Consider the following 24,094-nt stretch of genomic DNA (forward strand, 5'->3'; position numbering starts at 1 on the left):
ATGTTTAGGTACTAAAACAGATCAAAACTGATAGTTTAGGTACTAAGCGTGTTAATTTTTTAACGGTAAGATACTAAAATAAAAATAAAAATTAAATATCAGATATGATTTTTAAAAAAAATTAAAAATTCATATATTAAAAAGATCAAAACTGATAGTTAGATACCAAATGCGTAATTACCCAAAAAATTATCTAAACTTTAGTAATTGTTTGTATAGTTTCCCTAAGAACAATGCCCAAAATGCTAAGGCCCAAATCCATAGGCACATATCAATTGGGCTTACTTAAATAAATTTCAGACACCTTATATAAATTCCCCAAATCTTTAGCACTTATATAATGAGGGTTTTAGGTATCCGCCTCGCAGCCACCTCTATCAGAATCCAAAGGACTGAAAAGAAAAGCTTCTGCTTCCGAAAATGGTGAAGGGACGCCAAGGAGAGCGAGTCAGGTCTGTTTTGATCTTTCCATTAGCCCTTTTAAAACCCTTATTTTCCTTTTCATTTCCCCATTTTGAGCACATGGAATGGAATTTCAGTTTATAGATTTAGTTACTGTTTTCCATTTTCGTTTTCAGTTAATTTTAATTGTTTTTTACTCATTATTTGCAGGCTCTATGTAAGAGGAACTATCTTGGGTTACAAGAGGTAATGAAAGCTTAAAACTTTTTTGTATTACTTCAAGTACCGTTTTTTCAAGTAAAATTGAATATTTAATAAATATTTGTGTAAAATGAGCTTGATTTAATCTTTTTGTAAAAGAAAATTTTTAGCTTTCTGGGCTAGAATTAGTGTATTGGAACAAAGGGTGTGATTGAATTTCTAGGTTTTTGGGGGACTGAAAGTAATTTGTTTTGTAAACTAAATTATGAATGTGTTCTGTGAAAGTACTCGAACAAAGGGTGTGATTGAATTTCTAGGTTGTGTTGGGGGACTTAAATTAATTTTTTTTTCTAAACAAAATTATGAACGTATTCTGTTAAAGTACCAGAACAAAGGGTGTCATTGAATTTTGAACTGGTGCTTATGATTCGTTTGGTTCTGGTGGGTGTTAGGTCGAAGTCAAACCAGTACCCGAACACTTCACTGATCCAGATCGAGGGAGTTAACACCAAGGAGGAAGTCGCTTGGTATGCCGGCAAGCGAATGGCCTATATCTACAAGGCCAAGGTGAAGAAGAATGGTTCACACTATCGCTGCATTTGGGGCAAGGTAGCCAGGCCTCATGGTAACAGCGGTGTTGTTCGAGCTAAGTTCAAGTCTAACCTTCCCCCCAAATCTATGGTAAGTGAGTTATATCGTTGTTGATTAGCGGGATTATGTACACTGTGCTCTTAGTCTTACACGTATCTCTCGGTTCCTTTGCAGGGAGATAGAGTTAGAGTCTTCATGTACCCCAGCAACATTTGAGGTAATGTTGACTACCCAATTTATGATCTTTCTTAGTTAATCTCTCGGTTTATTTGATTTGTATGCGAGGAATGACAGCATCAATAATGATTCACGTTAACATTTAACCGAACGGTATAAGCTGCTTTACTAATTTTCCCAGCTGTTGTAGGTTTTCTCCGTTTCCGTGTTCTTGTGTTCCTGATTGCTGCTATAAGCTTATTTAGGCCTTGTTTTAGTGATATTATGCTTCCCCCGCTTGTGAAAACATTAAGAAAACTAATTGCTAATCTTTTCCGTTGTCAAACTGGAACAATTTGTCCAAGCTCCCTAATGTTATACTCTTTTTTCTCTCTGCTGTTCTCTCTAGATGCTTGACGCCATTCGGTTGATGATCCGAGTGACTCTCGCCTTCCCGAACTTTGTCAAAATGCTGTGTGTTGCTTCGTCTCTTTACGACGGTAGATGGAACTCTGCTTTTGCCTGAATACTTCTTCTATCTCGGATTTTTAGACATTTTTGCTTATTTACTTTGAAGTTTTGGTTAATCAATTATTCATGGAACTGAATAGCAAATTTGTTAGCTTTCGGATAATTATGTTTTCGACCTGTTCGTATTAGCCCCGATACATTCGTTCAAGGTCCGATTCATGGTAGTTCGATCGATGGTCAAGTCTAGTTGGAGTTTTTCAAGAAAATTTTTGAAATTGCAAGCTAAAAAAATGTTTGACAATATCAATATGAAGATGATAATTTAGAAGTTTACAACATAATTGTTATATACTTCTAATTCAAGTGAGTTACATCTTTGCATAAAGCATGCATGTACATAAATGGCCTTGATTATAGGGTGTAATAAATGGCCCTTGAGTATAAGGTGATGTTTTGTTGAGTCCTTATGCTTTTAAAAGTTACAAAATGGTCTTTGACTATTAAAAGTTATAAAATTGTCATTTCACTATTCATATATTTCATTTTTTGGGTAAAAGTACATATATCTATGAGTTTTATGTTAATCTGCTGATTGAGAAATAATAGAATAATATTTTAATGATGTTTATTAATCCTATCGTTGTTTTTAAACATTGGATTGATGACATAATGTTTTAAGCATTAGGTTGATAATATAATGTAAACAAAGAGTTGGTCCATAAAGTATAAATTAAACGATTTTGAGATTAGATTTTATCATATCTTAGTTATCAGATGAATGTTAATATAGTTATGGAAAAATAATATACGAGTAATTAAGTGATTGTTTTGTAATTTTTAATAGTTGGAAGAATTAACAAAATAATGTCTTATAGTTGAAGGATTATTTTGTAATTTTTAATAGTTGAGAGACTCGACAAAATTAATATTTTATAAATTGAGGATTATTTGTGTATTTTACCCTAAATTATTATGAATCTTTGTATATGAAAGCATTTTCTTTAAAGATTAATTAATTAATAATTACATATATATTAATTGGCAATTTCATTTATTGTTTTTTCATGTACTAAACATGTTTCATTTAATAATTACATCACAAATATAATGAAAAATAAATACATATTTTAGGATAATTCATTAAAATTATTTTTCTTTCCATATAAAATCACAACACCATTTTATTTTATTTAAAAAAAAATCTCAAATATTTAAAAGTCAAAATTAGCTTTCCTTTTTCCCTACACTTTCCTCTTATTAACATTGAACCTTCAAGCAAATCCATAAAGAAGTTAACAAAAAAAAAAAGAGATTTATTTTTTAATTAATCTCTGATATCTGATTTATTGACCGACTGACTAATCAAGATCGGGTACTGCAGAGGCGAGGATGACCTTCCCAACCTAGTTTGTTCCATTCGCAAACATTAGGATTCGAACTCCTGACCTTGTTTAAGGGAGGGACCTTATGCGTCATCCCACTAGACTAACTGATCATTAGTAAGAGATTTATTATATATGAATATGATAATTATTTTTAAATTAATACTTGAAATAAAAAAAATAGAAATCGAGATTTAAACTTGAATTTGCTTGAGACGAAAATAATTAAATATCGTTTTTAAAAATAAGGGTTAATTCTATCATATATCCTCAAATTTTGACCCTCATTCTAAATTGGACCCTACTTTTTTTAATATTTTAATTTCATCTCTATATTGTGACTCATATTCTATATTGATCCTCAAAATTTTTAAGCATTCCAAATTTATTCTTAAATTATGACTCTCGTTCTAATTTGATCCTGAAACTTTTGAATATTTTAATAATGTCCCCTTAAATCATTCAAAAGTTCAAAGATAAGATTAGAACATTTAAAAGTTTAGGGATGAATTTGGAATGTTCAGAAGTTTGGAGATTAATTTAAAAGGAGACTCATAATTTAAAGATTAATTGGATCATAGTTTGGAAACATATATCCTCAAAGCATTAGAAAAATGAAAACAAATTCGAGATTCTTCACGATCGGGCTGGTGACATCTTGGTACTCATCGAACATTGGAGTCTTGTTGTTGAACAAATATTTGCTGAGCAATTACGGCTTCAAGTATCCAATCTTCTTGACCATGTGTCACTTGACGGCTTGTTCTTTGTTGAGCTACATCGTGATTGCATGGATGAAGATGGTCCCCATGCAGACGATTCGATCCCGGATTCAATTCCTGAAGATCTCAACCCCGAGCCTGGTCTTTTGCGTGTCGGTGGTGTTTGGGAACATCTCTTTGAGGTTCCTTCTCGTGAGTTTTAACCAGGCCATCGGCGCTACGACGCCGTTCTTCACGGCGGTCTTCGCTTACTTGATGACGTTGAAGAGGGAGGCTTGGCTTACTTATGTTACCCTTATCCCAGTTGTCACTGGGGTCATCATTGCCAGTGGGGAATTTTACTTTCTTTCGAAGGGTGAGCAAATTTTTTATGCCTTTGCTTCTGCGTTGCGGTCAATGGCATAAAATATATATTTACGTGAAGTTTAGAGATTAGACACGAGCGCTGAAAAGTTCTCGTAATTTATTTTTGCGAGAAGGTGAATTCCATGAACCTCCTTCTTTTCATGGCTCCCATAGCTGTTGTATTTCTACTCCCGGCAACGCTCATTATGGAAGAAAATGTGGTCGGTACCACCGTTGCCCTTGCCAGAGATGACGTCAATATCGTTTGGTATCTAATATTCAATTCAGCGCTTGCGTACTTCGTGAATTTGACCAACTTTTTGGTCACGAAACACACCAGTGCCCTCACGTTGCAGGTATGAACTTTGCATATGAATGGCTGTCGCCGGTAATTCCATGCACACATTCCTTTGTTTTAGTATGACCGGTTCCGATATTCGAACTTGCCATAATTTTAAGCTTTTTGAGATACTGAGGTTTCTGCTCTTGCAGGTTCTAGGAAATGGAAAAGGAGCTGTAGCTGTGGTGGTTTCGATTTTATTTTTTAAAAATCCGATCTCTGTCACCGGATTGCTCGGCTATACTCTCACAGTCTCCGGGGTCATACTCTACGGCGAAGCCAAGAAACGAAACAAAATTTCCCCGGAAAATCCCGGTAACCGGGTTTTCTTCTTTATCGGCTACGGCTGCTGGACTAGCCGAGCATTCGGAAACTCGAATAAGCGACTGATTTGGTCTCATTTTTATGTTTTTTATTCTCAGGAAAAAGAAAAAAGTTGTCGAATTGGTCTTTTACAGATTTATCTGTTACTAACATTTCTAATATTGATTTTTTAATGAGAAAAACCTCATAATTTTGCTCATTTTTATTGTTTATTGTGTTGGTGTTGGTCTCTTTATATGCTGGAAATCATGGATGTATGATGACTATGTCATCGTATGATGGATTCATCATTCATGCATTACATTACACAGAATTTGCCATCACTAATTGTCAAAACACTCGACATTTAGAACATGCATGGCATATATCTATACGTCATCACGTAAGCGAAAGCCGCCGTGAAGAACAGCGTCGTAGCGCCGATAGCCTTCTTTGTTAAGCTTTATTCTCTCTTCTGTTTCATTCATTGTATTTTTAATTTTCCAATTTTACTCATTGAACTTTCAAATTATTCATGTTTTGGTTACTTTGACTTATTTTAAATTATTTTAATACGACGTGGTATTTTTATTATTATTTTGTTATTTATCTTAAAAGGTAAATTACAAATATCACCACTAAACTTTACTCTCTCTCTTGTTTTACTCACTGAACTTTAAAAATTTTCAATTTTCTTACTAAATTTTAAAAGGTTCATTGAGTATTTTTAGTCACTTCGTCATTAAATAAGTAACGTCATTAAAACGATGCCATTTTAAAATAATAAATCTTTTTACCAAAACGACGTCATTTTGAATATATATAAAAGTTTATTTATAACACTGTTAGTGAGAAAACGGTTGAGTGACAAAAAAAACTCAATGTATTAAGTTCAATGAAGAAAATGAAAAGATTTAAAGTACAATGAGTGAAATATGAGATAGAGTAAAATTCAGATACCAACTTTATAATTTACTCAAAAATTAATAACAATTTGAGCTGAATGATAATATGTTGATTGCGTAAATCTCGAAAAAATACGTGGATTCAAAAAAAAAAAATCAACTCAATCGGACGACGGTAGACTAAGTTATGCCCTTTCAAAGTTTTGGCACTCATATTATCGTTTTACTGCACTGAAATTATAAAAGTGAAACGCAGCGTTTCATTTTAAGCAAATGAAATTATAGTTTTAAGCCCTTCCAACAAAACTCACCGTTTTGATATAAACCACAAAATGGTTTTATATTCCCCCGTTATATCCTCCCCGTCAAAAATTTCACACCCTTTCAACAAAACTCACCGTTTTGCAATAAACCAAAAAGATATGATAGTGATTTAAGATTTTGGGATAAAAATTTATCATATTACAATAAATAAATTAACGTCCAACTTATGTTATCATTAATTTTTTTTAAAAAAAGAACGAGTTTGAAATAAATAAATAGTTTGATGATTATTTTATAATTTTTAATAATTAGAAGACTATTTGTGTACTTAATCCTTTATTTTTTTTTGGGTTAAAGGATTAGAAATAGGGTTTCCAAGTTGCAAAAGGCCTAACCCTTTAAGCCAACATTCTTTGAACACAATCACATATCTTACAAAACATAGGAACCTTGCCCACACATCAAATGTGAGATGCTAATCTCACCAAAGCCTAACCCCTTCCCCCGCCACGTGTCACAACACGGTTAACTCCTTATCTGCTATCCCACTTAAGCCTCTCAAACCATATCAATCTTCTTCTTCTTCATCATCTTCTTCTCCTCTTTGAGAAAACCCTTTTCTTTTCACCAATGGAGACTGGTATCACGTGCTACGCTCGTGGGATTGTTCTTCCTAGTGTCTCCTCTAAGCAGTTACTCTCCCCTCCATCCATATCTTCTTTCATCTCAAGGGTACATAATTATATACATATATATATATATATACGTATTGCAGTTAATTTCAGTTGATTTCATGCTGGTGTATGTGTTGCAGAGCCTTATCGAGCTCGATATTCGGCGAATGGCTTCGTGTTGTTCCGAGATCATCATTGAAGGTTTCAAAGGCAAAGAACACTCCCCTTGTGACAAAATGTGAGATTGGAGACAGTCTGGTATGTTCAACATGCTGAAAGTACTTATCTGTCCATGTTGTCTATATTGAGTTTTGAATCGATTTTGATATCGGTTTTTTAGGAAGAGTTTCTTACGAAATCGACATCGGACAAGGGACTGGTGAGGTTGATGATGTGCATGGGAGAAGCATTGAGGACCATTGCTTTCAAAGTGAGGACAGCTTCATGTGGAGGTACAGCTTGTGTCAATTCATTTGGAGATGAACAGCTTGCTGTGGATTTGCTAGCCAACAAGCTTCTTTTCGAGGTTCAAATTGATTATCTTTTATCCGAGTGTTCGATGAAATTCTCGAGAAATTAACGGTTTTTTTTTACGGTCGTGATCGATAACGTTTAGGCCTTGACGTACTCGCACTTCTGCAAATACACGTGCTCCGAATAAGTTCCCGAGCTTCAAGACATGGGAGGCCCTGCTGAAGGTCTGCAATTTTTCTTTTTCACGGTTTCTTGTGGTACAAGGAAACCTGAATCTGCGGTCATAATGTATCACACTACATGCAACAGGTGGATTCAGTGTCGCTTTCGACCCGCTCGACTGCTCTAGCATTGTCGATACGAACTTCACCGTAGGTACCATCTTCGGGGTGTGGCCTGGTGACAAATTAACCGATGTAACAGGACGGGACCAAGTTGCCGCCGCGATGGGAATTTTCGGTCCTCGGACGACATACGTTCTCGCGTTTAAGGACGTCCTGGGCACCCATGAGTTCCTCCTCCTTGATGAAGGTACTTGCAGGTTACATTTATCATCAAATTCTACAATCATATAAAAATGATGTTTTTCAATGGGGCATTAATCAGGAAAATGGCAGCATATGAAGGACACCTACGAGATTGGTGAAGGAAAGATGTTCTCCCCTGGGAATTTGAGAGCCTCATTCGACAACCCCGAATACGATAAGGTTCGAACCTACCGAACTTTCCGACCCTTCATTTTCCTTAAAGTATATGAATTCGACACTCGTGTCCGACACATATTTGAACTTAAGTATGGATATTTGACTCTCAAACACGTAGAAAAACTGGAAAAATGAAGCATACCGAAGTCGGACACATATCTATACTCGAAACTCACCCGAATTCGAGTAATATAAGCTTTCATATGTCCATAATTTCGTAATTTTTTTTAATGAAACAGTTGATCAACTATTACGTGAGAGAGAAGTACACATTGAGGTACACTGGTGGAATGGTACCTGATGTCAACCAGGTATCTCCCATGCTTCTTCTACTGTATCCTTTAATTTTCATGTCAAGGCTTACAATACAAAACAGCCCTTGAACTTAGAAAGTTTGGTCAGATTGGTTCCTAAATGTTTCTGTAGTCAAATAGGCCCCTAAACTTGATAAGCTTAAACTTATTTCGGGGCCAATTTGACCTATGAACTTGCAAGTTGCTGTAAAAAGTTCAGGGCCAATTTGACCAAACTTGACAAAGTTTAGGGACTAATTTGACCAATGTATCAAGTTCAAGGGCCATTCTTGCCTTTTTAAGCCTGAATAATTTAATATTTGTTCATTTTTACCCTACAGATCATTGTAAAAGAGAAGGGTGTATTCACAAATGTGGCCTCACCATCTGCCAAGGCCAAGCTGAGATTGTTGTTTGAGGTTGCACCATTGGGGTTCTTGATTGAGAAAGCCGAAGGTTACAGCAGCGACGGTCAACAATCAGTGCTCGACAAAGTGATCACGAACCTCGACGACAGGACTCAAGTCGCGTACGGTTCGAAAGCCGAGATTATCCGGTTCGAAGAAACTCTATATGGATCGTCGAGGCTCAGTGCAGGGGTCCCTGTTGGAGCTACTGCCTAAATAAACAATGTTTCACTTGTTTGCCTTTTCAAGACATTTTCTTTTCCTTGTACCTTATTCATGTGGATGAAATGAAATGCTTGAATTATGATGAAACTTCGACTTTCGGATTCGAGTTCTCGATAGGTTAACATCGATCGAATAACATCCGGTTTTCGAATAATTATCACACCGAACTATCTAAACAATGCAACTAAATCCGAAAAGATGGAAATTCCTAAGAAATTAAGCCTTGGAATTATCCCCATTTGTATAGTCTTATTGGCATAATCAAAGGGTGAGCTATTATAAGCATTAGAATTGTAGTCCATCACATATACAACATTTTCTCTCAATACATAGATCTGAATAACACCGTAGTATGGTACGAGTCGTATTTTGTTCACCCTTCGATTTTATATCTTAACATGATTAAAGTTCAGACCTTGTTTGCAGGCCATTGAAACCGGAAACCGGAAATGGCGTGGATCGGTTTGTGGGATAGTTGATTCACCTCTAGACAAAGTCTGGTCTGTTGTCTCGCAAACGAAAAGATTATCACAATGGATGCCGATGGTCGAGCGCTGCACGGATTTAGCCGGGGACGAAGGCGTTCCTGGGTACGTCCGTCTAGTCTCGGGCTTCATGTTCCCTCAACACGACAGAGAAAGGTCGTGGATTAAAGAGAGGCTGGTCGCAATCGATCCAACGTCACACAGTTATGTGTACAAGATGGAAGCAAGCAACGTGGGATTAGATGGATCTGTGAATTCTTTGAAACTTATGGATTATGGAGATGGCTCAACGTTGGTCAATTGGTCATTTGAGATAGACCCTTTAGAAGGTACAATTGAGGATAGCATCATTGATTATTTAGGGTTTCTCTATAAATCCTGCATTAATAGGATCCAATGTGCCATTGAAATAGGGACGTAAATGAACTAAACTTAAATGAATAGACTTATGTTCGTGTTTTGTTCATATTTGTTAAAAAAATTAAAATTATGTTTGTTTCTGTTTATTTAAAAGGAATAATGTGCTCGTGTTCGTTTAGTGTCTATGTTTTGGACATCCATCTTTCAGAACTTTTAATTTTAAACCTCAATTCAAATCTGACTCGGCTCGATTTGGTATTGAAAATTAAATCAATTGAACCTAGGAATGTTCTAAATCCGAAATGATATAAACATATAATGACTCGAACTCAAAATAAACCAAACTAGTGATCTGAAATGGCCCGATTTCAACTATTTGATAATGAACGCTCATACCCCTACATATGCAGTGCTTGAACTTGGGACCTCAAGGATAACAACAATTCTCTTAATCACTAAGTTCGCTTGTTCATGATGAGTTTCGAGTTTAAATACCTAATAAGTCTTTATATTTTTCTTAAATAGTCTAATATTTCGGCCTCTGTCAATATTTAATTTTGACTCCATCCCTGGGTGTACATATGACCATGGTTAATTAAAATTAATTAATTAATCTTAACCAAATATTATAGTAAATAGAATTTCACGTCGTCACTTTAAACCACTATAGATATTTACCAATTTCAACTAAAGGTATTAGATTCCAAAATTTAACCTAATAGGGGGACTACAACCATAATTAAACCTTCGTTTTTTGTTTAAAAGAGCACGTCAGCCTATTATTTTCCTAGTCACGTGGGCCCCATTAAAACGGAAAAAGCCACGTCACGGTGGGCAGGGGCGGTGATAATGAAGTGTGGTTTTTTTTTTTGTTTCTGTTTGTTTGGGACCGAGAAAAGGAAAGAAAATATTAGTGATAATAGATAATGGGGGTAAATTATGTGTTTAGTATATATACTATTAGTTTTGATCTATTTTAGTATCTAAACTTTTAATTTTTTGAAATCATACTTAAAATTTAGTTTTTGTTTCATTTTAATACATGTCGTTAAAAACTTAAGTTTTTTTATTTCATTTTAGTATCTCATTCAAAATTTAATATTAAATTTTGTAAAAATTGAAAGTTAGGCACTAAAACATATGAAAACCAATAGTTTAAATACTAAACTTATTAAATTTTTAACGACGGGTATTAATATAAATTTGTGATTATAAAACAAATATAATGCACACTAATATAAATTTGGAGAATCCTTTTTTAATTATCAAGGATAAAAGTTTAGCATCTTATTTAATTTTAAAGGATTTTATAACCATTTTTAGAGGATTCACCCAATCAAATTAGTAGATTTGATTGGTTAAAATACTCTAAAAGTGGTCCAATCCTTTAAATTTGGCTCAAATTATGTTTATCAAGTAGGGCCAAAGATTCAATATGATCAAAATATGAATTTTTTATTCTATATATAATTTAATAATCATATAATTTATAATTTGATAAAAATAGGATGTAAATGTGGTCAAAAGATGGTTAGTGGAGGACCATTTAAATTATTTATCCAAGGACTTATTTGGATGTTAAACCAAGACAAAGTCAGTGGAGGATTAAAACTGTTTTCTTTAGGATGAAAGTATGGCCATTCGATTATGGCATTAGTGAAGAGTTAAATATTCCTTCGCCCTGCACTATATTAAAGAAACCCTATTTCTGTGAGTAGTTCCAACTTCCGAGAGAAAAAAATAGGCCAAAAAAAACCCCATCCCAATGCTTTTCTTTTTTCTTCACAGTATCACCTATTAGTATGCATGAATGACCTCCCTCATGATGGTCATGTAACAATTCTATTGGATCCCTTATATCTCAATAGTCCATTTCTAATTGAAACTGAATGAAGAGCAAAAGGATTTATAATATCTTATCGTAGTTGTTCTTGAAGTCTGTTTTTCTTTTGCAGGCTGTCACTCGAGCCAAGATGAAGAAATCGTTGAAAACCATGGAGATGAGTTTCAAAGATTTGCTTGCTGAAAATAATGAACTAAACAGTTGAATACAGTGGGGACGAAGTACAATGATGTACTTGGTGAAAGAAATGAAGCTGAGTTACGAATTGCTGAACTCTAGAGTCGATTGAAGGAAGCCGTGCAAATGATGGGTAGAGCTATTGAAGATTTTAATCATGTTTTATATTCTTGTCAGGTGTTTGTATCACTGATTAGCTTCTTTCGAGTCCAAAAGTTTAGCAGTACTGCCATCACTGCTTGAACAAGAACTTTCCGAGCCAATAGATCCTATTGGCTTCATCGTATCGGGATTATCCAGGATGCTGCTACATTGTCTTATAAGGCTGTCTGTCTTGGAGGTTGAAGAAAGTGTAGCAAAACTAATACTGGCGATGCCGGTGGTAATGACGTTAACGTCTCTAGTTTCGCTGTATAGACCCCGGCTTCCTGTAACAAGGATACCTTTTTTCTCATCAGTAGTAGTCAGAACAGCTGGTAGTACATCACTCAATGGCGGGTTGCTCTGAGTTGAGTTGCTGATGAGTAGCCGTAGAGTTTCTCTTGCACCTTTCTCCACCATGGAATCAGTAGTATCGGGTAATAGTGGGTTCACAAGGTTTGGACGCAATGGAGGGATTGCGGTTGATATTGTAGGACCAGCACTAACCAAGTAGCCTTGTCCTGAAGAGCAAACATCGATGACCGGAATGTGAACAATGGGGTCACAAATCAAAGGTGTGAAGGTTGGAATTTGCTGTGAACTTGCCAAGGGCAGTCGGACCAACGGTTCTGGGAGGAAAGCTGGAAAATCAAGTGAGGGAACATCGGGAAGACCAAGAGGAAGAGTTAGTTTCAACGAGCTGGAGGCAACATTTGTTGGTAATATTGACGAGAGTGGCGGAAGCTTAAAAGATCCGATTGATGAGGCAGGGAGTTGAAAGGCAGCTGAGTGTTGCACAGTCGATGATCCTGGGGGGCACCAACAATAGTAAGGAGAAAAGAGAGGAGAGCCTAAGTTGGAAACTCGAGAAACACTGCTCGGGGTTGGAGGAACAGTAAGTTTTCCAAGTGATTCATGGAAATTTGGAGTGAACGAACCACTCTTGCCATCTGGAAGATTGTCATTTTCAGCTTGACTGCAATTCGACAAATTGTTTGTAATAGGTGAAGCAATTGAAAGGCTCTCAGCTACGGATAGATGGTTATCTCCACGCCGTCGCAACATATCCCTGGCAATGGTCCTTGGAAAAGATACATTTCGGGTCAAACCCTCTTTGAAAGAGCTTGATCTTGGACTTAAGCTACCTTGATAAAGTGCATTCACCTTGAGTGCTTGACTGCTAGTGTATCGGGATCGCAAAGATTTTGATGCAGTTGACGAAGATTGCCCATTGTGCACACCGGGTGAAGGTGAACCAGAACAACTTGTCTGAATATTTACTGTTGTTCCCAGGAGATAAGAACGGAGCTGAGTTGCGAAACAGCCTAGTCTTGACTCGCTGATTCCAGTTAATTCAGCCATGGATGGTTTTCTCTTGATCAGATCCTTCATCTATTAAAGGAAAGAACACAATATTAGATCGAAATGGCTCCACAAACAAAGAAATGTGCACAGAACTGTTAGTGAGAGTATTAAAGAGTCGAACATCAAGTACCTTTGAAAGCAATTCAACCCCCAAGAGCTTCGACTTCTCCGAGCACCAATAGTAAAAGGCTTTGTCATCTGGCACTTTCACAAGGAAAGATCGTCCAGAAATGTCTGCTGGAATCTCATTGATGGAAACAACAGCACACTGAGGTTTGTCGCTTAAGGTAAACAACCTCTCTGTTTGACCATCATCCCCAACAAATGAAAGGCGCAAGTCCGATGTTGGAAGGAGGGTAAGACTCAAATTTCCTCTGTGACAATTCAAAAAATTTAGGGAAAATTTTAGAATTCAGAAAGAGAGCTAATTACAAGTGAAATATAACATTACAACTTGCATGAACCAAGCTGTAAGATTTGACATTTGAAATCATCCTAAAAAGGCCCAAGTGGGAATTCTAATTGGAGGGATTCAGCAGTAAGTTATAGAACTACAGCAATGGTAACCAAATAAGATAAATAGAGGTTTTAGGGAACTTATTTTGGACGTCTATGGAAGTCTGGGACCTTAATTTTAATAAATTCAATATAGAAAATCCCTAGAGAAGTTCAGTTTGTTCTATCTCAAGCATCACACATGATATAAACGTACCCATCCGCTATGACAGTAACAATAAAGAACTTAATATTTTGGTTTTTTCAAACAAAACAACAGCAAGACAACACTACTCAATGATTTAATGTCAACTAAAGATACAGTCTAGCTCTAGCATTCCTATACATTTCCAAATGTATTGTTTTATGGTCTCAGTAATTCACAAACAACCAAGGGAATATCATGCAACGCTTCTTACAAACTTCCCTTAAACAAACATGGATAGATATGAACAAGTATAAGGGGCTATCATAAATTCCTATAAAGAATTTGATCAAACTCATTTCTATTTAATAAAACAATCAAATCAACTAATAAATGGAAGTATATGGCGAAGAATAACTATGGGATAGTAATGGCGGGTAAATATACAGTTCATATTTGAAACAGAACTTACAGTAAAATTAAGAACACTGACACTGACACTGACACTGACACTGACAAATCAGCATAACTGTAATTCATATAAGTCACTAGCACCCTATTTTACTTGTAATTGATTCATTACATGTCAACCCTGTATATCCACAAAACAGCAGCAGCAAACCATATAATATGGGAGATGAAACTACCTTTATTTCCTCATAATTCAGAGATCATTATAGCATACGCCCACTTTACCTACAAGCGAAAAGATATATTTATTTGGAAGCATGCACATGATGACCAACAACAAGCTGAAATAGAATCCTTCAATTTCTACTGATTATCTACCACAAAACACACACCTCCCATTCAAATTGTAAAGTAAAATAAACGTGGTACTACATAACAGATTTCAATTAGTTGATAGATTAAAACACTATTGAGGAAATGTTCGTGAATGATACAGATATAGGGATTTAGCAGACAACAGTTATCAAAACATAATAAATAGACCAAACTCCAAGCTTCTAACCAAGCAGAATGCAACTAGATAAGATGCACCAATATAATAAATCATGAAATTGATCAAAAATGGACTCAACACAAGCCTATATTAAAAATAATGTCTAGTAAACCTCAAAAATAATCAAAAGAGAAACATTCACAACAATTAAGAAATAACCCAACATAGAACAACGACACAAAGGGGAGAAAAGAGTTGTAGTAATCCAAGGTACATTGCCAACATGATATATGCTTTAAGACTATGAAAGATAAAAGGAATGAGACCATTACAAAGGTATCACTGATGAATACGAATCATCGATGAAAAACTAGGGAAAAGGACGCTGTATCCAAAATTGGTCTTTAATATATTGAGCTACGCATAAGCTCGCTAATATGATAATTCCAAATCTAAACCTGGGGAAGAAAAGTGTTGTAGTAATCCAAGGTAAATTCCCCATGTGCTATATGCTTAAGGATCATGAGAGATCAAATGAATGAGACCATTACAGTGGTATATCACTAATGAATATGACCTATGGATAAAAACCTAGGAATAAATGTGCTATATTTATAAATTGGTCTTTAATATTCCAAACTAAAGATTAACTAACTAATTTAATAATTCCAAATTTAAATGAAAAGGGGGGGGGGTGATATCTATCATAAAAGACTAGTTTCTACCAAAATGTAAAATTTCCCTAGAAATTCTGAACAATTAATTAAGTATATGGCTGTGTGATGTGTGTTATGGATAAATGCCAGTGGTTCGCAACAAAAAGGATAACATGTATCCCATAGACCGAACATGATATCCAAACCAGGTTAATCTATTACAAATCCTCCGATAAGAGTAAAAATTCAACTACCTTACAGAAGTAGGCTGGAAACGAATCCCTTGTTTGTTGATCTTCCCCACTCGAATAGAAACCAAAGGTATGCAAAAGCACCTCGCCAGCAAACCAACTTCCGATGGCTCAAAGTGCTGAAAATTTATGCAAACAAATCAAATTTAACACATATAATCCTCCGATTTTAAATTTACTAAGCAAATACAGATTTGAGCTAAATTTTCATGTTAAAGTTCGATTAGAAAGGATAAATAACATAAACTTCAGATTTATCAATATACCTGACTCAAATGTGCCAACAATCGATCCTCGGCAACGCCGTTTGAGGCATTGACTTTCAACAAAGGCTTTAACCTTTCATCGGTTCGACATGCGCCGATTAGTTGCATATCCAAAGCTTGTAGCCACTGCAACACCCTATCCTCTCGATCGCTTTGTTGAAGCAACAAATCCCCGTCGTTCTCCTCCACAAATATGTCCGTTAACCGTTCCGTGAGTCCTATTCCGTTCCTCACCTTACCGTTCTGTCTCGACGTTGTTCCAGATCCAACGTTAGAGGTCTCAACAACGCTGGTGATCGAGGACGACGCGTCTGTCGATTCGATTGACTCGTCGTCACTTCGATCCACGCGATCGTCAACAAATTCTCCGTTTCTAGAATCAGACATCTTAGAAATCAAACAATTAGAACAAAAAAATCACGAGAAATCAAATTCTTCGATTGATTAAGAAACTATAGATTCGATTTACGAAAAGAAATATGTGATCAAAAGCGTGAAAATCGAAGAGATCGAACGGAGAAAACTTCGAAGGAAGCGTTGTTTGGAGAGAGAAAGGACAATTTTAGAGAGAAAAGAATATGCCCCCTTCACAAAAATGGTAATCAAAGGTTAAAGAGGCAGCCTGGAATTTGCTATATAGAAGGAAAAGACGGACATCAAGGTGCTATTAGAATACCATTAATTGTTCTCATTTGAGATCCGTGTTTGGTTTGATTAGGTTAGTCACTTATTTTATTTTTCGGATAAAATATATAATAGGTCCTTGAAATATAATGAAATGATCATTTTATCTATTAAATTTTAAACAATTATAAAACCATCATTGAATCTATCAAATGATCTCAAAATTATCATTAAATTATATCAAATTATTCAAAAGTTTCATTAATTTTTACAAGTTGTTGAAAAATATTATTAAATGTATTAAATTTTATTAATAATATAGTGTTTCATTAAATTATCATTTTATTAAAATGAAACTAAATAAATAATTCTATTAAATATTGAAATAAATTTTTTAAAAGGTAAATTAGACAAAGATTTGGATAAATGGATGCAAATATGTTATCCAAACAAAATAAATTAATTAAAAACATATTACAATTAGCTGACCCTATTCCCATATGTAATGGGATAAGGGAAGGTAGGATAGTAGGCTGCCCCAACGCCAGGATGAGAGCAGTTTCCGTGGAAGACCTCCTGCAGTCAGAATTATGAATTGTCCATCGTTGGATGACATTGAATAATGCATATTTAATAATTTAAAACATATTAAGTATGCACTATTCAATGTCATCTTTAAACAACTAAAGGTGTTAGATTCTAAAATTTTACCTAATAGAGGAACTAAAACCATAATTAAACCTTTATAATTTATTTATTTGGTTAAGGTCCGTTTGTGTGGCTTTCTAAAAAATATTTTTAGATAAAAATCACATTTGGACAACAAAATTAATGTTAAATGAGTAAAAAATGAAAAAAAATTACGGTGAAAATGATGATTCTAAAACAATAATAAAGTAGTGTATGTTTTAAATATTTTCAACTATTTAACAATAAATTTTCAATTATCCTACTGTAATTGTCGGTATTTAAACATGTGACCTATAATAACAATAATAATTACTTTTAACTATCGAGATAAATTGATTCGTAATAATTTTGTTTAAAAAAACCACGTGGGCTTTATATTTTCCTAGTTGCGTGGGTCCCACTAAAACAGAAAAAGCCACGTCACGGGGGCAGGGCAGTGATAGTTAAGTGTGATTTGTTTGTTTGTCGATCTGCTTGGGACCCGAGAAAAGGAAAGAAAATATCAGAAGAAAAAGTAGGAGCGATGATAGATAATTTAGCTAACGGAAAATGACGGGTTCAAAATAGTTGTGTTGATGGGATTTTTTCCCTAAATTATCATTTTTTTATTATTGTAGTCATTAATTTTTTAAGATTAAATAATAGTTAAATTTATAGATTTATTATATAAAAAAATATTATCATAATATTATAAAATAATCATTAAATTTATTAAATTTTATTATTTTCATAACATTATAATTATCATTTTGAAACAATGTAATAACTTTTTGTTAATTTTTAAAAATTTAATGATCAGAATAATACATAAATCATATATTAGGGACTACACATGTACTTTTACCTTTTTTATTTGAAATAGAAGAGGAGAAGATTCAAAAGTGAAGGACTGACAAAATGGTAATTAGTGGGGTCATTAAGGTGACTTAATTGATAGTTGAAGGAACACATCCAAACAATATTCTATACATAACTGAATTAATGGTGTAAAGGGATGTATTTAATCACCTCGTGGTAAGGACGACAGACGAGTATAATTTGTTGATTTCGTACTGAAATGTGTATAAGTTTAATGATAGTACATGCGTGTGGATATAAAAAATTATATCTGACGTGGGTAGTGGCTAGGTGATGAATTTGATACATTACCTGTTCTGCATCTACCCTCCCCACATCTACACGTCCACTAATTATATTCCACATAAATTTGGGATCATTGTGAATTTAGGTATAATTTTAAAGATTATTGTATAAATCTTAAGATTCAATAGGACATAAATTGTAATTTAACCAAATGTTAGGTATAAACTTGACATGAATCGGAGTTTTAAAAAATATGATCCTATAAAATTAGGTCAAAATTTATCATGTTCGAATAAAATGACCGTCCTTACATAATAGTCGAGTGACTCAACAAAGCAACATTCTATAATCAAAAGACCATTTTGTAACTTTTAATAGTCAAGTGATTTATAAAGCAATATCCTATAATCGAGAGATCATTTGTGTACTTTAACATTGTTTTTATTGGATTTGATGAGATGTTAATCAAATAACTCATCGACTTACTAAGATAATCTTATCTTCTTCTTTTATTATTATTATTATTATTTCGGGGTAAGTATAAGACAATATCAATTCAAAGATAACTCTCAACCTTTCAATATTGAACGCTCACTTCCCTGGCATCTATGGTGCTCGAATTCTAATCCTCAAGAAACAACATCAATTCCTCTACCACGGAGGCTACGTGTTCGTGCAAGATAATCTTATCTTAACATACAAATAATAGAAATTTTGTCCCTCGTAATATTTGATTGTTTTTAGTATAAAAATTCACTTGTGAACACAGTATCAAGCATATATTTTTAATTTTAAACACTAAAATGAAGAGTCAAAACGACGTAGGGATATCTTGCATTGTTCGGAGAATGCGAACATTAAGTTGAGGAACTAACATGAATTTCACCATCTTGGACTGTATTCTGAGACTGAATTTTGCCTTCACCATCCATATACAGATCATGGTTTATAAGTTGCAACACGGAGATAACTCGGAGACGATCGGCTACCGCTCTTTTTCGAGTTGAGACACACACTTCATCGTCGGTCGGAACTTTGGGTCCAACCGTAAGCAAGCGAAGGCAATCGTAGCAGCAAAAACAATATCCTTTGCAACTCTTGGATCGCTTGGAAGTGGTAGGCGTGGATCTAATACATCACTCAACATTACGTTGGAAGATAATGTTTAAAGTGATGCCAAGAGGAACTTATAATTAGGGATGTTAACAGGTGCCGATGAAGTTTCTTCAAGGCAACGATCTTCCCACTCGGTAACCGTGCTCTATAGACACTACCGTAACCACCGGTGCCGATACAATATCGGATGTCGAAGTCATTTGTCGCCTCAATGATGTCTTCGAATGCTATTCTTCCATCGAAGTTCCAGATCGAGAATAAATCTCCATTTCTTGTGATATTTGGTTTAGGGATGTTGTTTTTTTCACTACATATGAAAAAGAGGTAAACTAGTGATGATATCAAGGCTATACCACCGGCGTATGGAAGAAAGGTCAGGAGCAAAAGAAGCGAGGCCATGTTTGATGATAGCATACGTTAGTGATTTCCACAGGCTTATCCATCAGTCCAATGATAGACAAGTTCATGATAAAATTGGACGAATAGGCAAGACGGATAAAAAAAATTAGTTTTTTAGACCATCTCTAAAATTAATTAGTATCTACGATATTTGTTATAATGACTTGAAACTTATCACGTCGACCTGATAATTTTCAATAAAATATATTTTTTATTAAAATTTATCATCTAAACATGAAAAAATTTAATAAAAAAAAATGATTCGAGTAAACTCGTGAGGAGTTTACCCTACACATTAACATTGATTTCTTCGAGAAATTAAAGATTATAATTACTTGTTTAACTAAAGGTGATAAGATTCAGCATGATACGATTATATAAAATAATTAAAAAAATCAAATTATAAACTTGTCTAGAGGATTCTTTAATATTATTTTTGGAAAATATTGTGAAAGAGTACTTCTAATTTTTTTTAAGAAATACTTTTTAAATTATTTAGGTACCAAATGCGTAGTTTTCCCAAAAGAAAGTAGGCATAAAATCATAAAATTAGTTCGCAAGCTAGAAAACTGTCTTCTAATCCTCGGGCAAAGCTCATTCAGTTTAAAATCCTCAAACACAAGACCAATAATGTTATGAACCTATCAGAATTCGCGGGGTAACCAGTAACTTATGAGTATTAGGCTTACTATCTAGTTACCAAGATCACTTCTTTTTCTTTGGTTCTGCTGCATAATCATTTACTAGTGCTTCGACGTCTTTCCAGAATAGGCCCTCCACCAATACTCCGTCCTTGGTGAACCTGCAGTATTTTTACAGGTTAGAAATGTAAATGGGGCAGGAAAGAGCGAAATTAGGCAGGGGGGATACCATTGGGTAACACTTTTGGTCAACTCGACCGTTTTCCCTGCAGAGATTGACTTGGGATCTGCACTCGCTATCGTAAGGGTATAAAGATCAGAGAATCTTGGCAACTTTGAGGAGACCACCAGACCAGTGCTGGTGACGGATCCCTGAAAGCACGGAATCAGTACTTAGATGTAGAAAACATCGAACCGCAAGAACTAGGTATATCATGTAGTGGATTTACTTCCTTAACTTAGTGATTTTGAAAGTTCCTTCTACCCACGGGCACGCAAAAAGCACCACACTACTAAACTTTCTTTTGGAAGACCATGTAGAGGCTTAGGCAATAATTGGGATTTGTTTGTGTTGAGTTTGTGCCGCAACATCATTGACCTTGGGAAATATTCAAGAAAAAAGGAGTCTATGGATTGGATGCTAGCCATTGTTCCACCTCATTACTTTGAGCATAAAACATTGATAGACTAAAAAGGTAACATTGTAATAAGGATGAAATGTAATAGTTTAACCATAAAGAGAACGCAACAAAAGTAGATATAGTCCTAAAGCTCCTTTTTCTTCAATTTTATTTATGATGCAAATACTTTTTCAACATTCCAATAGAAACTTGAACAGAGTGCTAGATGGCAATGAATTCGCATTAAAAAGTGCCATCATGCATTAATACTAATAGCCAATATGACAGCAGAGTTTGATGGTAATATCATGAATCAGTAACCATGCAAATATTGCGGAAAGTTCAACATCACAGGCTTAAACACGTCAAGAACAATGTCCAAACTTATCATACATGAAGATGATCTTCGCTTAAAGAAAAAGAAATCAACATATAACATGAGCACAATATATAACATAAGGAAATATTTAATTATAAAGCAAAGAACTTACAGCAGGAGGATAAGTAAAGAGAATGGCATTCTTTTCCTTTGTGTACATGATCAGCTGGAGTACTCCATTGAAGACTACATATTTTCCAGCGTCAAGGATCATAGAAACATGAAAGAAATATAAAAGATTACACCCTTTATTTGCCCTAAAAATCAGGGGGAACGTGGAAACTATGTTAACACCATCTAGTTCTGAGTGGTAGGTACATTCTAACCAATTGTTTTCCGGTTTTAGCATTATAAACTAAGACGAAAAGATTATCATTGTTTTGGCCTCTCTTCACAAGTAGGAAAAAAGCCAAATGTCGAATCAAGGTAAGGTGAAGGAAAAGGGTTCTTCCTCAAAGCTCTTAATCATTTAATTTTAAAATAGTGCCAAATAGATGAAAATTTCAACAAAACTTAGTTCATAAACAAAAATTCCACATACTCAGTCTAGTAGCTGCTTTCACTGCTCAGTTTTACATCTAGAAAAAAAAGGTCCATTTGATTACAAAAGCTAAAATATTTTTAACTAAATAAATTTTAAATTTTAACCCTTTTTTGTGAATAACAAAGTACCTAAATTCCAATTTTACTTTCATATGGATAATTATGATTAGATCTGTATCATACTTATAATACTGCATCACATAACTACTTGTTTCTATTAAATAACCAAAATTAACAGCCAAACAGAGCGTAATTATTAATCTAGAAATTACAATAGTGAGGAAAAAGGATATAATCCGATGCAACCGATGAGGAAATCACGGTTTTCGGGGAACTTCTTTTTGTAAAATTGAGCAACAAGAGCGATTACAATAATAACAGTTCCGATCAATAACCTGATATTGCTCATCCTCAAATCTTCAACATGTCCACGACTCTTAACCATCTGTTTAAAATTATCAAGAGAGAAAAACAATTACACAAAAATTAAACTGTAATTGCGAAAACTAACGGATCTAGGGTTGTTTTGATTCGTTTTCTTTTTCAATTAGTCTTACCTCGGAGACGGATTCATCGAGGATGTGTTTGATGGAGCTGTGATCTAAGAGATTCGCCTTCTTCGCGTTTTTATTTCCCGTTTCTGCCTTCTTCTCTGCCATTTTTGTTTCTAAGGAAATGGCGCAGCGGATTTTATGAGACGGGAGGAGACTGCCAAAAATATCGAAGTCAAGGCTTATATGAGTGATCTCACGGAGTGTTTAACCGACGCGTTTAGAAATTTTAATATTTTCAAGGATAAAATACACAAATGGTCCCCTGACTATAGAGTATTATTTTATTAAGTTCCTCAATTATTAAAAGTTACAAAATGAACCCATAATTACAAGTCAATTCTTTGTTGAGTCCTTAGTGTTGGCTCTTACAATCAACCGAAAACCGCCAAGAGGGGGTGAATTGACCTTTAAAAATCTTTGGTGTGGAAGCAATAAAATATAAGAATTAGACGCAAGATTTATAGTGGTTCGACTTTCTCAACCAAAGTCTATATCCACTTCCTTAGCTCCACACTAAGGATTTCAACAAATTCACTGATATGTTCTTTCTTTTTCTAGGCCCAAGAGTAACATTTACAATTCTCTAGCTTTTCAAGGATAAACTATAACCACTCCCCTATTGTAAAGGATAAGAAATGTAAACAAGAAACCTCAAAAAGTAGGTCTTTACAAAGATTTAAGCTCACAAGAATAAAAACAAAAGATATTCAATTAAGCTTATACACTTATGTACAAGAGAAAAATGGAGGAAATAGGAATGAAAACTATTTTCTCTTGATCTTTAAGCTTGGATAGGTGTAATAACCTTCTTCAAGTGTCATTGGAGAGTTTTTATTGTGTGGAATGAGTTGCTAGCCGTTTATAACCGTTGGGGATGAGTTATAGCCGTTGGGAAGCTTTAAAAACATGCAATAAAGGTCACAAGCGCATGTAGTTTTGAAACTTTTTGAAAGTGTCGAAACTTTTAAACACGCTATTCTTCAAAGTTTCAAAATTCTTACTTAAAAAATATGACCGTTCAAGAAAATCGGACCGTTAAAACAATTTCTGAGTACAAAGTTTCGAAACTTTTGTAAAGTTTCGAAACTTTTAATAAAATTTTCAAAACTCTTACAAAGTTTCTAAACTATGAACAATATCCGTGTATGAACAGTGTCATGAACAGTGCCACATAGTGACTAAATATTGTTTTTCATATTTAAAAAAAGCTTTAAACATATTTTAATTAACTAAAAAATATTTCACATATATAAAGCAATTAAGAACAAATTATTTTCAAATTATTTTGGACTTTGAATTATTTTTAAAAATTTTGATTAAGTCCAAAATCAATTTTACAAATATTTGTTATATCAAAATATAAGTTCAACACTTAGACTATCAAAAGTTAGAAAATGGTCACAAAACTATTCATATATTCCAAATTCACCATTTTTGTTAAAAAATTGACGAACTATTTTGTTGTACATTAACATACTGATTCAGATATGATAAAATC

At 34.4% G+C, this 24,094-nt stretch overlaps 6 protein-coding genes and 1 pseudogene across 8 annotated transcripts; 5 read left to right on the forward strand and 2 right to left on the reverse strand.

The window, feature by feature from the left end:
* The first annotated feature begins 342 nt into the window (after positions 1-342).
* LOC120131518 (60S ribosomal protein L35a-1-like) lies at positions 343-17,598 on the forward strand. Of its 3 annotated transcripts, none has more exons than XM_039148510.1 (5): positions 343-452; positions 613-648; positions 1,056-1,284; positions 1,369-1,411; positions 17,589-17,598. In XM_039148510.1, the coding sequence occupies exons 1-4, from the start codon at positions 421-423 to the stop codon at positions 1,408-1,410; spliced, it is 339 nt and encodes a 112-aa protein (XP_039004441.1). In that variant the 5' UTR covers positions 343-420; the 3' UTR covers position 1,411; positions 17,589-17,598. The 3 variants fall into 3 exon arrangements, with proteins under 3 accessions (XP_039004441.1, XP_039004439.1, XP_039004435.1); XM_039148508.1 differs by lacking the exon at positions 17,589-17,598 and adding an exon at positions 1,747-1,968; XM_039148504.1 differs by lacking the exon at positions 17,589-17,598 and adding an exon at positions 1,750-1,968.
* On the forward strand, positions 3,818-4,330 carry LOC120131332 (probable sugar phosphate/phosphate translocator At5g05820). The gene has a single exon (XM_039148343.1). It carries the CDS (start codon positions 3,818-3,820, stop codon positions 4,328-4,330), a length of 513 nt encoding a protein of 170 aa, XP_039004274.1.
* Positions 4,395-5,124, forward strand: LOC120131341 (probable sugar phosphate/phosphate translocator At3g11320). The gene is made up of 3 exons (XM_039148351.1): positions 4,395-4,626; positions 4,763-4,925; positions 5,033-5,124. Exons 1-3 carry the CDS (start codon positions 4,414-4,416, stop codon positions 5,122-5,124), a joined length of 468 nt encoding a protein of 155 aa, XP_039004282.1. The 5' UTR covers positions 4,395-4,413.
* On the forward strand, positions 6,659-8,965 carry LOC120131540 (annotated as a pseudogene).
* Positions 9,262-9,765, forward strand: LOC120131351 (the record flags this gene model as incomplete). The annotated part of the gene is made up of 1 exon (XM_039148361.1): positions 9,262-9,765. A coding segment is annotated over one exon (504 nt), but the record flags the coding sequence as incomplete, so codon positions are not given.
* On the reverse strand, positions 11,910-16,531 carry LOC120131471. The gene is made up of 4 exons (XM_039148460.1): positions 15,948-16,531; positions 15,685-15,800; positions 13,361-13,604; positions 11,910-13,257 (listed from the first exon to the last, which is right to left on the reverse strand). The coding sequence occupies exons 1-4, from the start codon at positions 16,332-16,334 to the stop codon at positions 11,911-11,913; spliced, it is 2,094 nt and encodes a 697-aa protein (XP_039004391.1). The 5' UTR covers positions 16,335-16,531; the 3' UTR covers position 11,910.
* A 2,825-nt stretch (positions 17,599-20,423) lies between the features above and the next one.
* Positions 20,424-22,753, reverse strand: LOC120131551 (probable signal peptidase complex subunit 2). Its single transcript, XM_039148521.1, has 5 exons — positions 22,600-22,753; positions 22,336-22,487; positions 21,612-21,693; positions 20,730-20,872; positions 20,424-20,661 (listed from the first exon to the last, which is right to left on the reverse strand). Exons 1-5 carry the CDS (start codon positions 22,699-22,701, stop codon positions 20,565-20,567), a joined length of 576 nt encoding a protein of 191 aa, XP_039004452.1. The 5' UTR covers positions 22,702-22,753; the 3' UTR covers positions 20,424-20,564.
* Positions 22,754-24,094: the final 1,341 nt, after the last annotated feature.

The sequence above is a fragment of the Hibiscus syriacus genome, unplaced genomic scaffold, assembly GCF_006381635.1.
Source record: "Hibiscus syriacus cultivar Baekdansim isolate YM2019G1 unplaced genomic scaffold, ASM638163v2 tig00001695_pilon, whole genome shotgun sequence".
NCBI lineage: Eukaryota > Viridiplantae > Streptophyta > Magnoliopsida > Malvales > Malvaceae > Hibiscus > Hibiscus syriacus.

Coding starts and splice junctions, on each gene's coding strand:
- LOC120131332 (XM_039148343.1), top strand. CDS start 3,818: ATGAAAACAAATTCGAGATTCTTCACGATCGGGCTGGTGACATCTTGG.
- LOC120131518 (XM_039148510.1), top strand. CDS start 421: ATGGTGAAGGGACGCCAAGGAGAGCGAGTCAG. Junction 453..612: donor CGCCAAGGAGAGCGAGTCAG/GTCTGTTTTGAT, acceptor CATTATTTGCAG/GCTCTATGTAAGAGGAACTA. Junction 649..1,055: donor ACTATCTTGGGTTACAAGAG/GTAATGAAAGCT, acceptor GGTGGGTGTTAG/GTCGAAGTCAAACCAGTACC.
- LOC120131551 (XM_039148521.1), bottom strand. CDS start 22,701: ATGGCAGAGAAGAAGGCAGAAACGGGAAATAAAAACGCGAAGAAGGCG. Junction 22,488..22,599: donor TCGATGAATCCGTCTCCGAG/GTAAGACTAATT, acceptor AATTTTAAACAG/ATGGTTAAGAGTCGTGGACA. Junction 20,662..20,729: donor ACCAAAAGTGTTACCCAATG/GTATCCCCCCTG, acceptor AAAATACTGCAG/GTTCACCAAGGACGGAGTAT.
- LOC120131341 (XM_039148351.1), top strand. CDS start 4,414: ATGAACCTCCTTCTTTTCATGGCTCCCATAGCTGTTGTATTTCTACTC. Junction 4,627..4,762: donor CCAGTGCCCTCACGTTGCAG/GTATGAACTTTG, acceptor CTGCTCTTGCAG/GTTCTAGGAAATGGAAAAGG. Junction 4,926..5,032: donor AATTTCCCCGGAAAATCCCG/GTAACCGGGTTT, acceptor TTTTATTCTCAG/GAAAAAGAAAAAAGTTGTCG.
- LOC120131471 (XM_039148460.1), bottom strand. CDS start 16,334: ATGTCTGATTCTAGAAACGGAGAATTTGTTGACGATCGCGTGGATCGA. Junction 13,605..15,684: donor TTCCAGCCTACTTCTGTAAG/GTAGTTGAATTT, acceptor GAATTGTCACAG/AGGAAATTTGAGTCTTACCC. Junction 13,258..13,360: donor GGGTTGAATTGCTTTCAAAG/GTACTTGATGTT, acceptor TTCCTTTAATAG/ATGAAGGATCTGATCAAGAG.